This window comes from Microchirus variegatus (assembly GCF_963457635.1).
Source record: "Microchirus variegatus genome assembly, chromosome: 1".
Classification (NCBI taxonomy): Eukaryota; Metazoa; Chordata; class Actinopteri; order Pleuronectiformes; family Soleidae; genus Microchirus; species Microchirus variegatus.
The window spans coordinates 44,415,263-44,429,950 of NC_139802.1; the positions used below are offsets into that span (position 1 = coordinate 44,415,263).

At 43.0% G+C, this 14,688-nt stretch overlaps 1 protein-coding gene across 1 annotated transcript; it reads right to left on the reverse strand.

Moving 5' to 3' along the window:
• Positions 1 to 661: 661 nt before the first annotated feature.
• man1b1a (mannosidase, alpha, class 1B, member 1a) lies at positions 662 to 14,403 on the reverse strand (the record flags this gene model as incomplete). Its single annotated transcript, XM_083910094.1, has 14 exons — positions 14,283 to 14,403; positions 13,221 to 13,358; positions 12,045 to 12,153; positions 11,762 to 11,964; positions 10,824 to 10,993; positions 10,624 to 10,736; positions 9,913 to 10,104; positions 8,370 to 8,518; positions 8,092 to 8,280; positions 6,576 to 6,766; positions 6,055 to 6,175; positions 4,036 to 4,230; positions 2,289 to 2,420; positions 662 to 871 (listed from the first exon to the last, which is right to left on the reverse strand). The coding sequence occupies exons 2-14, from the start codon at positions 13,320 to 13,322 to the stop codon at positions 662 to 664; spliced, it is 2,076 nt and encodes a 691-aa protein (XP_083766220.1). The 5' UTR covers positions 13,323 to 13,358; positions 14,283 to 14,403.
• Between the last annotated feature and the right edge of the window lie 285 nt (positions 14,404 to 14,688).

Consider the following 14,688-nt stretch of genomic DNA (forward strand, 5'->3'; position numbering starts at 1 on the left):
TGGGTCAAAGACACACATGTAAACCCGGAATTAAATGGGTCAAAAACACACATGTAAACTCGGGATTAAATGGGTCAAAGACACACATTTAAACCTGGGATTAAATGGGTCAAAAACACACGTTTAAACCCGGGATTAAATGGGTCAAAAACACACATTTAAACCCGGGATTAAGCATGTTTTTTGACCAGCGGGAATGAAGTATATATGTACATTTTGCTGAGCAACAGCGCCCCCTGCAGCTTCAAGGAGAAACAAGGATTTTTTTTTTTTTTTTTTAACTTTACAAGATGAACAAAAACTCAAAAAAGTCAAAAACTCACAGGAGAAACGCGATGGTCGTCGTTACCAGGACGTGTTTACGTGAACGTTCCCGCGTCACCGAGGTAACAAACCACGCCCACTTTCTGCTTCTTCTTCTTCTTCTTCTTCTCCGACAGAAGAAACAGGAGAGACCAGCTCTGACAGGAAACCTTTCAAAATAAAACGCCTCCGCGTGTGGAAATGTAATCACGGCTGCGTGGACAAGCACGGGTTGGTTGTACCGCACCGTCACCACAGTCCAGTCCAGATAGTCCGGTCCGGACCGGAATGGACTCTCCCTCCCCCCCTGACTGGAACACAGAGCCTGACCTTTTTTTTTTTATTTACCTCGTGACCTTCACTTGGGCGGAGACGGCCATATGGGCAGAGGGTGAGCCTCCGTGTTGAAGATGTACTTGTCTAAGCTGAGCAGCTCGTCGTCGTCGGAGAAGAGCAGGAACAGATACTTGAGCGTCTCGCCCAGGAAGAAGCTCTCCATCTTGTCCCGAGGTCCGGGATTAAGCGGGTCAAGGACGTTGTTAATGGACGTGAAGCCGCCACCAGAGACCTGAGGAGGAAGAGGAGGAGGAAGAGGATGAAGAGGAGGAGTCTGGTCAGCGAGTCAGTGAAGCAGAAAATTATAGTGTATGATTGAGCACATTTTAAGTCATAGTTCAGTTTCGTTTTTAAGAGATAACTCTCCCTGCACCAAAGCCCATAGAGAAAATCAGCGATTTTTACATCACAGCACACGGGAGCTGTTCGTCCACTGCTGCCTCCAATAATAACTTCAAATGTGTTATTTTTATGAATTCGGCTTTGAAATTCTGTCAGGATTAATTGAAGTGACACAAAGTGACCACACGAGGCAGCAGTGGACCAGCAGCTGCTGTGTCTCCGCGAGATAAAAAACGCTGATTTTCTCAATGGGGTTTGGTGCAGGGGAGAGAGTGAGAGTGAGCGAGAGTTTATAAAAACTGACATTTTCCTTTAACTCAGTGGTGAAATAAAGCAGCAAACATATTCTGAGGATATCATTAGACTTCAGATGATGTTGGATTATTTGTTTTTAAAGGTGACATAGAGTGGTCCTGTTGCACATATATGTTAGTTATGGAGGTCTACTTACATACATTAACTTGTTTTTATGGTCAAAAACCTCCTAGTTGCTGTAAACTAGCCGATAGAAATCCTCTTTTCTGACGGTGTTTTTCTGCTGCGAGATTTCAGAGTGAACTTTCACCCCCAGAAGACAGAGTCTTGTGATTGGCCAGTACTATCCAGCACATCCGCTCTCAGAAGCGCAGCGCCCCCCTCTGGAACGGCGGATGCACTGCTCCTCATTATCAAAACATTGTTTTAACAGTGTTTAAAAATATCTTCTTCACGACTCCCCGCCACAGTCCCTTTGACGACCTTTGACCCAGAGTCAGACCCAGAGTCAGAAGACACTGTTGCTCGTGAAACACCTCCACAACGGACGTTATTCTTCTTCTGCGGTTCAATGTACGCAACCGGATGTGCCCGGACTAGTGCCCGGAGCAGGACGATCGGTTGCTGCTTACGTAACTATTACGGAATTTTCAGTGATCTCGTTGAGCCCCGAGATTACAATAAAACACAACGTTCTCAGCAATGGCTGAACTGTTTGTTTCGAACCGTCAGGGCTTCATAAACAAGGTAATGACGCAGATACACACCAAAAAAAACAGCGATAATAGGAACTTCCGGTCTAGTTCCGCTTTAAAGTAATTTTCATTGACAAAATTTGCATTTTCACACATTCTACGTCTTTCGTCGACCGACTGTTTCCGTGTAGCAAACGTGGCTTAAAAAACAACAACAACAACAACGTTCATATAAAAACTTTAGCTGAGTGCGACATAAACACACAAGTACAACTGCTCATTTTTATATAGCGCAATTAAAAATAAAACTTAAAAGCGGGACGCGATTAAAGAAGCGCTGATGTCAGCACGGCGTACCTTGGTGTACTTGTTGAAGCTCTGCAGTATCTCCCAGCCCCAGTCTCTGTACTTGGTGTCCTTGGTGAACCTGTACATGTAGAAGAGGCTCTCCACGGTCTCTGGTCTCAGCAGGTTGTGTCTGTCTGCAGGCTGAAGGACACACACTTAATTATCATCAGAAATAAAAAAAAAATTAAAAAATTAAGATCGTATACAGTAGTTTTTTGTTTTTTTTAATACACAGATCGACCCACCCTTTAAAAAAATTAAAGAGTTGAGATTGAACTAAAAAAAAGAAAAGGTTAGGGCAGCAGGAATATAAACAGCTACTTAAAAAGCTATAGTTCTTTCTGGGTTTTTATCCAGCGCGGGTGTCGGCGTGAATACTTAATGAACGCACCGCTGTCAGCAAGGACACCAGGAATAACCGATTTTAGACGCCGAACAAAAGGCCACAAAATAATTAAAATGAAAACTCTGCTGAAGTCTAAAATATGGCATATGTTTTACTGCCTCATATCAGCTCTCACCAAACTCCATAGAGAAAATCAACGTTTTTATCTCACGGGGACACAGGAGCTGCTGGTCCACTGCTGCTGCTGTGATGCTGCCTCGTGTGGTCACTTTGTGTCACTGACGTAAACATAAACGATGGATTTCGAAAGCCGAATTCATAAAAATAAGACATTTGAACTTAGTGAATGAGGCAGCAGCGGATCAACAACTCCTGTGTGCTGTGATGTTAAAATCGACAGTTTTCTCTATGGGGTTTGGTGTGGCAGAGTGAGCGATACAGACTTTGAGTTTTCCGTCTGAAAAATGCTGTCTATTGTTGAGAAAAAGCAGCAAAAGTATTCTTAAGATATTTTAAAAGCCTCATGTCGGACGGAAACTGTAGTTTGCGTCACGTAAACTCACCCACACCAAACCCCATAGAGAAAATCAACGTTTTTAGCTCACGGGGACACAGGAGCTGCTGGTCTACTGCTGGTGTGCTGCTGCCTCGTGTGGTCACTTTGTGTCACTGACGTAAACATAAACGATGGATTTCGAAAGCCGAATTCATAAAAATAAGACATTTGAACTCACTGATGGAGGCAGCAGCGGATTAACAACTCCTGTGAGCTGTGACGTTAAAATCGACAGTTTTCTCTATGGGGTTTGGTGTGGCAGAGTGAGCAACACAAACTTTGATTTTTTTCGTTTGAAAAATGCCGTCTAATGTCGAGAAAAAGCAGCAAAAGTATTCTTAAAGATATTTTAAAAGCCTCATGTTGGATGGAAACTGTAGTTTGTGTCACGTAAACTCACGCACACCAAACCCCATAGAGAAAATCAACGTTTTTAGCTCACAGGGACACAGGAGCTGGTGTGCTGCTGCCTCGTGTGGTCACTTTGTGTCACTGATGTAAACCTGGACGATGGATTTCAAAAGCCGAATTTCATAAAAATAAGATATTTTAACTCACTGATGAAGGCAGCAGTGGATTAACAACTCCTATGAGCTGTGACGTTAAAATCGACAGTTTTCTCTATGGGGTTTTGGTGTGGCAGAGTGAGCGGTTTATAAAGCAACGCAAACTTTGAGTTTACTGTTAAAACACCAGCCTTTGTCTCATAAAACCACACTTTTACAAAACAACCTTAAACATCAAAGAGGTCGTGAATGAAAAGTAAAAATACATCGAGTATAATGTGAGCATTTTATTGCCGTCAAATTAAAATCAGCCTCTTCTTCTTCTTCTTCTCGGCTTCTCACACCGACCTTGACAAAGACGTCGCGGCTGTCGCTGGCCTGCATGTTGAAGTGTGCGATCTCTGGACTCAGGCCCGTCTCCATCTGCACGTACATCTGGTGACACGTCTCCATCAGCTGCACCGCCAGATCCATGTGGTCCACGGGGAGGCCGTTGTGGGCCCCGAGGGCCAGGGTGCCCGGCAGGAAACACACCAGGTGATCCTACCAAACACCAGGATTATACATTATTATCACATTTCTGTCACGCAATATCATTTCTTACAGCTTCATTTTCTGCATTTTAATTAAAACTTATACACGTACCGACTTTAATTTATGATAAAATACGGAGGAAGCTTCGTTTACGTCGCCATGACGGCAGGAAAACGCTTAAATAAACAGCGTCAGTGCTGATTTAAAAGTGATCTAGAGTTCACTGAGCTCTTTAAATCCAGATGGAGATGTACTTTGCATAACTCGACATAGGAGTATGAAACTTGACCTGATACTGAGGTTCCAGGACCGGATACTGAAGTTCCTGACCTGTTACTGAAGCTCCAGGAGCTGATAATGAAGTTCCTGACCTGATACTTAGGGTCCAGAACTCGATACTGAAGTTTCTGACCTGATACTAAGGTTCCAGGACCGGATGCTGAAGTTCCTGACCCGATACTGAAGTTCCTGACATGATACTGAGGTTCCAGGACCTGATACTGAAGTTCCTGACATGATACTGAGGTTCCAGGACCAGATACTGAAGTTCCTGACCTGTTACTGAAGCTCCAGGAGCTGATAATGAAGTTCCTGACCTGATACTCAGTGTCCAGAACTCGATACTGAAGTTTCTGACCTGATACTAAGGTTCCAGGACCGGATGCTGAAGTTCCTGACCCGATACTGAAGTTCCTGACATGATACTGAGGTTCCAGGACCTGATACTGAAGTTCCTGACCTGATACTGAAGTTCCAGGACCTGATACTGAAGTTCCTGGCCTGATACTGAAGTTCCTGACCTGTAACTGAAGCTCCAGGAGCTGATACTGAAGTTCCTGACCTGATACTCAGTGTCCAGAACTCGATACTGAAGTTTCTGACCTGATACTAAGGTTCCAGGACCGGATGCTGAAGTTCCTGACCCGATACTGAAGTTCCTGACATGATACTGAGGTTCCAGGACCTGATACTGAAGTTCCTGACCTGATACTGAAGTTCCAGGACCTGATACTGAAGTTCCTGGCCTGATACTGAAGTTCCTGACCTGTAACTGAAGCTCCAGGAGCTGATACTGAAGTTCCTGACCTGATACTCAGTGTCCAGAACCTGATACTGAAGTTCCTGACCTGATACTGAGGTTCCAGGACCTGATACTGAAGTTCATGACCTGATACTTAGGGTCCAGAACTTGATACTGAAGTTTCTGACCTGATACTAAGGTTCCAGGACCGGATGCTGAAGTTCCTGACATGATACTGAAGTTCCAGGGCCTGATACTGAAGCTCCTGACCTGATACTGAAGTTCCTGACCTGATACTGAAGTTCCAGGGCCTGATACTGAAGCTCCTGACCTGATACTGAAGTTCCTGACCTGATACTGAAGTTCCTGACCTGATACTCACTGTCCAGGACCTAATACTGAAGTTCCAGCTCCTGATAATAAGGTTCCAGGACCTGATACTGAAGTTCCAGGACCTGTTACATGGTCCATTATAGCAATAATATCGCGATACAATGATTGATATCTGTCTAACTGAAGAAAACTTGTCTCAAACACACACACGGTGTTTTCTCTGGACTTAGACGAGAGTAAACCTGCTCTCATTAAGTCAGAAAAGCAGCCGTATATCAAAGCTCTTCTGATCCACACTGATCCCCCGCGTACAGGGGATCAGTGTGTACGCCATGTTTTACGACACACGGTTACACTGAGCCTCTCCTGCGGCTCACTCTGCTGCTGCTGCTGCTGTTGTTGTTGTTGTTGTTGTTGTTGTTGTTTTATGCATCAGCTCAGCTCTGACACACTGATGTTAAAGTCAGACTCTTTATTACCATCTTAGGGTTGAAGCGGTGGTGAGACAGCTCTCCCACAAAGGTCAGTTTGCTCGGCCCCGTCTGTTTGACCAGGTTCTTCTTCACGCCCTCCACGGCCTGGATGTAGTCCTCCAGCAGACTGACACACACACACACACACACACACACAAATATATGTTATATTTAAGCAGGAAAACGAGCTGCTGCAGTTTTAAACAGCAGCATGAGAAGACATTGATTTTAGTTTCCTAAACGCTCGACGGCCTTAGATTCAGTTATTGCTCGTCTCACCTACAAGTTACATCAGATTAGATCACTGCTCCTGTTAAATATTCACTTTGCTCACTTTAGTCACTTTATTCACTCCATGACTGAACATTCTAACTGATCTGAAACACAAGAGCGTCATCTCTGCACTCTCGTCAAATCAAAGCTTCAACGTGAAACAAGGTTGTAACCCTCAGAATCAGAGAGTGTGTTGTTGTCGAGTGTTAATGAGTGAATGAATGTGAAATATGAAGTGGTGAACGTGAACTCACTCGTCCTCCGTCTTCCCTCCTTGGATCCACTGTTTCAGCAGATACTCGTAGTAACTGTCGGCTCTGGCTCCCAGAGTGAAAACTCCTTTGTGGGAGAACTGACCGCTGTTGGTGTTGATGAACATCGGAACGAGACCGTCGTGTTTGCCTGGAAGTTTGTGGACCTGCCTCATCACTTCATTCACCACCTCCTGAAAAACAACAACAACAACAACAATCAGCCTCATCACTTCATTCACCACCTCCTGAAACAACAACAAACCATTAAAACCTTCCTGAACTAATACTGAGGTTCCAGGACCTGATACTGAAGTTCCAGGACCTGATACTGAAGTTCCTGACGTAATACTGTGGTTCCAGGATCTGATACTAAGGTTCCAAGACCTGTTACTGAGGTTTCAGGACCTGATAGTGAAGATAGTGAAGTTCCTGACCTGATATTGAGGTTCCAGGAACTCATACTGAAGTTCCTGGACCCGATACTGAGGTTCTAAGACCTGTTACTGAAGTTCCTGACCTGATAGTGAAGTTCCTGACCTGATACTGAGGTTCCAGGACCTGATATTGAAGTTCCTGACCTGATACTGAGGTTCCAGGACCTGATACTGAGGTTCCTGACCCAATACTGTGGTTCCAGGACTTGATACTGAAGTTCCCGACCTGATACTGAGGTTCCTGACCTGATAGTGAAGTTCCTGACCTGGTAATGAGGTTCCTGACCTGATACTGAAGTTCCAGGACCTGATAGTGAAGTTCCTGACCTGATACTGAGGTTTCAGGACCTGATAGTGAAGTTCCTGACCTGATACTGAGGTTCCTGACCTGATAAAGAGGTTCCAGGACCTGGTAGTGAACTTCCTGACCTGATAATGAGGTTTCAGGACCTGATAGTGAAGTTCCAGGACCTGATACTGAAGTTCCTGACCTAATACTGAGGTTCCAGGACTTGATACTGAAGTTCCTGACCTAATACTGTGGTTCCAGGACTTGATACTGAAGTTCCCGACCTGATACTGAGGTTCCTGACCTGATAATGAGGTTCCTGACCTGATACTGAAGTTACAGGACCTGAGACTGAAGTTCCTGACCTGATACTGAGGTTTCAGGACCTGATAGTGAAGTTCCTGACCTGATACTGAAGTTACAGGACCTGATAGTGAAGTTCCTGACCTGATACTGAGGTTCCTGACCTGATGGTGAAGTTCCCGACCTCATACTGAAGTTCCTGACCTGAGAGTGAGGTTCCTGACCTGATAGTGAAGTTTCTGACCTGATAATGAGGTTCCAGGACCTGATAGTGAAGTTCCTGATCTGATAATGAGGTTCCAGGACCTGATAGTAAAGTTCCTGACCTGATACTGAGGTTCCAGGACCTGATAGTAAAGTTCCTGACCTGATACTGAGGTTCCCGGACCTGATAGTGAAGTTCCTGACCTGATAATGAGGTTACTGATCTGATACTGAGGTTCCAGGACCCGATAATGAGGTTCCAGGACCTGAAAGTGAAGCTCCTGACCTGATACTGCGTCTCCTGCGTGAGGCGGCTCAGCTCCCTGAACTCCAGCTGAATGCTCGTCACCTCGGCCAGCGTGGAGTCGGACGTCCAGCGGGGAGGGTGCGCCGTCCCCTTCCCGATGTTGACGTCGGAAAACGGGATCTTTGAGGGAGTTTTGAAGGCGGGCATCAACCTGGACCCGAGATCTTTCTGTGAGCAGAGGTGGTAAACATGTGGTAAACATTTCTACTTTTGAAGCTCCGCCCACGTGGAGGAGGAGCTATGAAGCACTCGCTCACCGCTTTGTCCAGAAAGAGCTGCTCCCCTGTGAGATGGTACGTGCTCAGCAGTCCACCCAGGACGCGGATCGTGGTCTCGAACAGGTTGACGTCCACGTTCTTGTTGAACGACAGCTCCTTGTCCACCCATGACTTTGCCTCTTCAAACTCTTGACAACGACAAGAGAGAGAAGTCAAAGATGTTTTCAGCCTCCAGGGATCAGTGAACTGCTGTGATAGAGTTTTTAATCTTTAAAAAGAAAACTCAGTGTATAAATGTGAACGTAGCCTCTGGTGACACTCGTATAATAAACACACTGTTTGTTTTGTTTGCTTAAAGGGACTTTAATGTGACTGTTTTAGGGATCTTTAAGTGTTTGCTGATATTAGGCTGCAAAAACGTTCATTATTAACCGAGTACTAAATTAATTGTAAACTATTTTGATCAATTCATGTGTTTTTCCTAATCTCATCGATACTTGAGTGTGTGATACCAGTATCGGTCAATACTTGAGTTTTTGATATTGGCATTGGTCGATACGTGACATTGTGACATCGATATTGGTCGATACTTGAGTTTGTGATATCGGTATTGGACTATACTTGAGTTTTTGATATCGGTATTGGTCGATACTTGACATTGTGACATCGGTATTAGTTGATACTTGAGTTTGTGATATCGGTATCGGTCAATATGTGAGTTTTTGATATCAGTATTGGTCGATACTTGAGTTTGTGATATCGGTATTGGACGATACTTGAGTTTGTGATATCAATATCGGTCGTTAATTGAATTTGTGATATTGGTATTGGTTGATAATTGAGTTTGTGATATCGGTATGGGTCGATATTTGAGTTTGCGATATCGGTATAGGTTGATACTTGAGTTTATGATATTGGTATTGATCAATACTTGAGCTTGCAATAACGGTATTGGTCGATACTTGTCATTGTGACATCGGTATTAGTTGATACTTGAGTTTGGGATATCGGTATCGGTCAATATGTGAGTTTTTGATATCAGTATTGGTCGATACTTGAGTTTGTGATATCGGTATTGGTTGATACTCGAGTTTTTGATATTGGTCGATACTTGAGTTGTTGATATCGATATCGGTCAATATGTGAGTTTGTGATATCAGTATTGGTTGATACGTGAGTTTTTGATATTGGTATCGGTTGATACTTGAGTTTTTGATATCGATATTGGTCAATATGCGAGTTTCTGAAGTCGGTATTGGTCAATACTTGAGTTTCTGACATCGGTATGGGTCGATAATTGAGTTTCTGATATCTGTATTGGTCGATACTTGAGTTTTTGATATCGGTATTGATAATAGCAGACAGGAAAAAGTGCTATTGATGACATTATCATCATTTGCAGGTTTCTGAAACACAAAGATCAACATTTTCTGACATGTTATGGACCAAATAACTTATTGATGATATAATCAACAGATTAATCGACTGTATCGAACAGACAGATTATCTGCAATGCGTGTTAAGCTGTGTTTCTCACCCTGAGCTAAGAGAAAGAGAAATAAAAAAAGACGTATATAAAAACCTTCTTTAAGGCCCAGGATCCACATGGTGTCCAGCGAGTCGATGAGGGTCAACCCGAGTCCGAACCACTCGCCGAACGACTTGGAGATGGGCTTGAGCTCGTCGTGGCCCCAGGCGAACTCCTTGTAGCCTTTCCACGCGTGTCTGAAGGCGTCGCGTACGGCTTCAGCCCGGTCCACTCTGCCAGGCGAGACTACAGAAGACACAGGAGACGCACAAGAAATCAAAAAACGTTTTAAAAAACCTGTGTTTCCTGTAGGAAGCTGTGAAGAGTGATTATTTCCAGCAGGATGAATATTCTGAGGTATCGGTATCGGTCGATATTTGAGTTTGTGTTATCGGTATTGGTCGATACTTTAGTTTGGGATATCGGTATTGGTCGATACTTTAGTTTGGGATATCGGTATTGGTCGATACTTTAGTTTGGGATATCAGTATTGGTCAATACTTGAGTTTTTGTTAGCGTTATTGGTTGATACTTGAGTTAATGATATCGGTATTGGTCGATACTTGAGTTTATGATAGCGGTAGCGGTCGATATTTGAGATTATGATAGCGGTATCGGTCGATACTTGACATTGTGACACCGGTATTAGTCGATACTTGAGTTTGGGATATCAGTATTCATTATATACACAAGTATATACAAATCATCACATTCTCAAGAAAACCAGAGAATGAGTCAGAAAACACGACCTATTCCAGCACTGACCTGACACAGCAGTGGCAGCAACAGCAACAGCAGGGGGCGCTGCAGCGTCTTTTTGGACGGCCGAGGGCGGAGCCTCCGTGACCTGATCGGCTTCGATCACGGCTCCTCTCCAGCTGCAGGACGAGAGAGAAACACGGTCGCGTACATGTGTGTTTTTGTCCGACCGTAATCGGCCGTCGGGAGGAAAACAAAGTGATCACCTGACGATCTTCTTGTCTTTGCCCTCGTCCTCTCCTCCTCCGACGTCTCCTCCTCTGTCCTCGTCTCCTCTGTCCTCGTCTCCTCCGTCCTTCACCTCCTTCCTTGTGTCAGACGTGTTAGCGTCTCGCTGCAGACCCTGTGACCCTCGCATGTTTAAAAATGCCTTTATCTGTGGACACACAAACAGCTACAACTAGAAAAAGGAGCAAATACAGCAAGAACAGTATTCGCTAAAAGTACAGCGGACTGGATTTAAGGAGGTTTTTTTTTTTTTTTTTTAGCGTTATTGATCAAATAATTCCATTAGGAAACCTTTTAGTATTATGTAAATTAAATAATACGAGAGGGAACCTTTTAGAGGAAGTGTAATTACCTAATCTAATCTGAAGTCTGTGATATCTAAAGAACATGTTTGTTGCTTTATCTCAGCGTTAGACAAACTGTTCCAACTGGAAACTGGCTGGTTTGTAAACCGCTCACTCTGCTGCACCAAACCCCATAGAGAAAATCATCGATTTTACGTCACAGCGACACAGGAGCTGCTGATCCGCTGTTATGTCCATCAGTGAGTTCAAACCTCTTATTTTTATATTATTTCGGCGTTTGAAAACCTTTATTTCGATTCACCTCAGTGACACAAAGTGACCACACGAGGCAGCAGTGGACCAGCAGCTGCTGTGTTCCCATGAGCTAAAATCACTGATTTTCTCTATGGGGTTTGGTGCAGGAGAAAGAGCAGTTTGAAAACTGTGTTTCCAGTTTAAAATAAAGTGTCTAACAATGAGATTAAGTGTTGAACGTATTCTTAAGACATCGTAGACTTAAGTTAGCTTTGATTTGATCACTTTAGTCTTTTGTTTAAAGAGCTCCAGATCCACATTTCAGCTGTGACTCTTTTGATAAAAAGCCTGAAATATCCCTTTAAGGCGTCTTTTACCTTGAACGGAGGCTTGGCCATCACAGCGATGTTTGGACCTCGGGGTTCGGCCACATCTGGACCATCAGCTGGACCCAGATGTGGACCCAGATGTGGACCCACCACCGGAGCGGGGGTTTTGACTGCTGCAGCTGGACCCAGAACTGGATTGACTCCAGGAGGCAAGTCCTTCAGGTCCCGCCAGTCGTCACCGTCAGGTAAAGCTACGAGAAGAAGACGACAGCATCAGTGTTCTGTCCTGACCTGACCTGATCTGACCTGAGGTCTGTGGTCTGAGGTTCACCTCTCCACTGCTGCCTGAAGCTCGGATACGACACCAGTCCAAATATGAGCAGCAGAGCGAGGAGGAAGAGGAGGAGGCTTCTCTGGAGACGAGACAACTGCTTCCATTTCTGCACAAAAGACAACGTCACTACATTCACTCTATGAATGGCGTACTTTTACTGCATTTCTTAAATAAAATGTGTACTTTTACTCCATTTCTTCACTAAATTGTGTACTATTAAATTACTTAATTTCTTATCTAAATTGTGTGCTCTCATATCCTCTTCATTAAATTGTGTACTTTCATTCCATTTCTTAGGTAAATTGGGTACTTTTACTTCTACCAAAGTAATTTTCTGGTCACAAACTTGTACTTTCACTGTAAAAGTATCACCTTTAATGTGTACTTTTACTACATTAATTCACTAAATTGTGTACTTTTACTTCATTTCTTAAATGAAATGTGTCATTTTTACTTTTACGCCATTTCTCAACTAAATTGTGTACTTTTACTACATTCCTTCACCAAAATGTGTACTGTTACTACATTTCTTAACTAAATCGTGTACTTTTACTTCATTTCTTTAATAAAATGTGTACTTGTACTTAATTTCTTAACTAATTTGTATTCTTTTACGCCATTACTTCACTAAATTGTGTACTTTTACTACATTTCTTCACTAAATTGTGAACTTTTACTTAATTTCTTAACTAAATTGTGTACTTTTACTTCATTTCCTTAATAAATGGTGTACTTTTACTTCATTTCCTAAATAAATTGTGCCCTTTATTCCATTTCCTCAATAACATGTGTACTTGTACTTCATTTCTTAACTAAAGTGTGTTCTTTTACTCCATTAAGTCACAAAATTATGTACTTTCACTCCATTCCCTAAATAGATTGCATGCTTTTACCCCATTTCTTAAATAAATCGTGTACTTTCATTCAATTCATTTAAGTAAATTGTGTACTTTTACTTCTACCAAAGTATTTTCTGTAGAAGTTAAGGTACTTTATACAGGAGTGGTAACTCCCATTTCTGACTCCAGGTGTGAACAGAATGCACCATCTCTTGTCTTCACGGTTATTATTTGTCTGTTTTCCAGTATTTCCTGCTTCTCTCTTTGTTTACAGTCTTTTCTGTGTCAGACGCGGGGGCTCACGTGTCAGGGCGGGGGCTCACGTATCACTCACCCTCCAGCAGGACTGTCTCCGGCGTTTGGCGTTGTCGTACGCGTTACCCCGCGGATCGCCGAGCGTCAGGGAGACGAAGTCCTTGCGAGAAGGCGGATACATGGTCTGCTCAGGGACGGAGGCGATTCATAGAAGCTGCTGGAAACAAAACACACACAATAAAAGGCTTAGATCGGGCATTTTCTCAGTGAATATAGATGCTATCTCAAGTTTACGATATATAATATGTATGTTTGCTGCTTTATTTCACTGTTAAATATAATTTTATAACAGAAAAATTGAGTTTAAGTCACTTTTGTAAACCACTCATTCTCCCACACCAAACCCCATAGAGAAAATCATCGTTTTTAGCTCACGGGGACACAGCAGCTGCTGGTCCACTGCTGCCTCGTGTGGTCACTTTGTGTCACTTCAGTAAATCCGAACGAAGAATTTCAAACAGAAATCACTCATAAGACATTTGAACTTAGTGATGGAGGAAACAGTGGATCAACAACTCCTGTGTGCTGTGGTGTTAAAATCACTGGTTTTCTCTATGGGATTTGGTGCAGGGAGAGTGAGTGTTTTATTTAAACTGACAGTTTCCTGTGAGAAAAGTTACTTTATTAATGAACTAAATCACCAAACATGTTATTAAACAGTGAATAGACTTAAGCTGGTGTTGGTTTAAGCAGGTGTTTATTTCATTAAGTGGCTAAAAATCTGTTTTACTTACGACTGTTAGCATCATGCTACTTTCTTTTCGTGCTTTTTCCCGATTATTCTACGTAATTGGTCGTTAATATTAGATTAAAGTCAATAAAGCTGCTCAATTAATTTGTATTTATTTAATTAATATGTGTAACGATATATATATATATATATATTTTTTTTTTTAATAAAGGTAATATTTGAGAGAATTTATTCACTATACATTTGTTTTGTTTTTTTCTCTATTTGTCATTTGAAGCTAGGAGCGATTTAAGCTAGCTGCACGAGACCACAACATACACGCGCGCACACACACACATACAGGTGACAGTCTCGCTCACACTCACGCGCACATAAACAGGTGACACTCACCTCAGTGTGTGTGTGTGTGTGTGAGTATCTTCTTCCTCCTCCTCTTCCTCCTCACGGTGACGTTAAATCCACCTGAAGCTAAACAAATGTTAGCTAACAGTCAGACATTTTCTCATTTCCGCTTCGTTTCTTCTTCTTCGCGAACACAGAGATTAAAAAAAAAAAAAAAAAAAAAAACCGTCTCGTCGTTAATTTTCACGCAAACAAAACACGAAGCCGAGCGACAGAAACAACGCGATAAACGGAGAGAAACGCGGCTAAAGTTAGCTACAGTTGTCATATGTATCACACACACACACACACACACTCTCATGTACACACTCCTCCAGGCAAATGCGGAAGGAGAGCGAGCGCTGACGGAGGGGGAGGAGCCACGAGAAGTCACGTGACGCGTTCACTTGTTGAG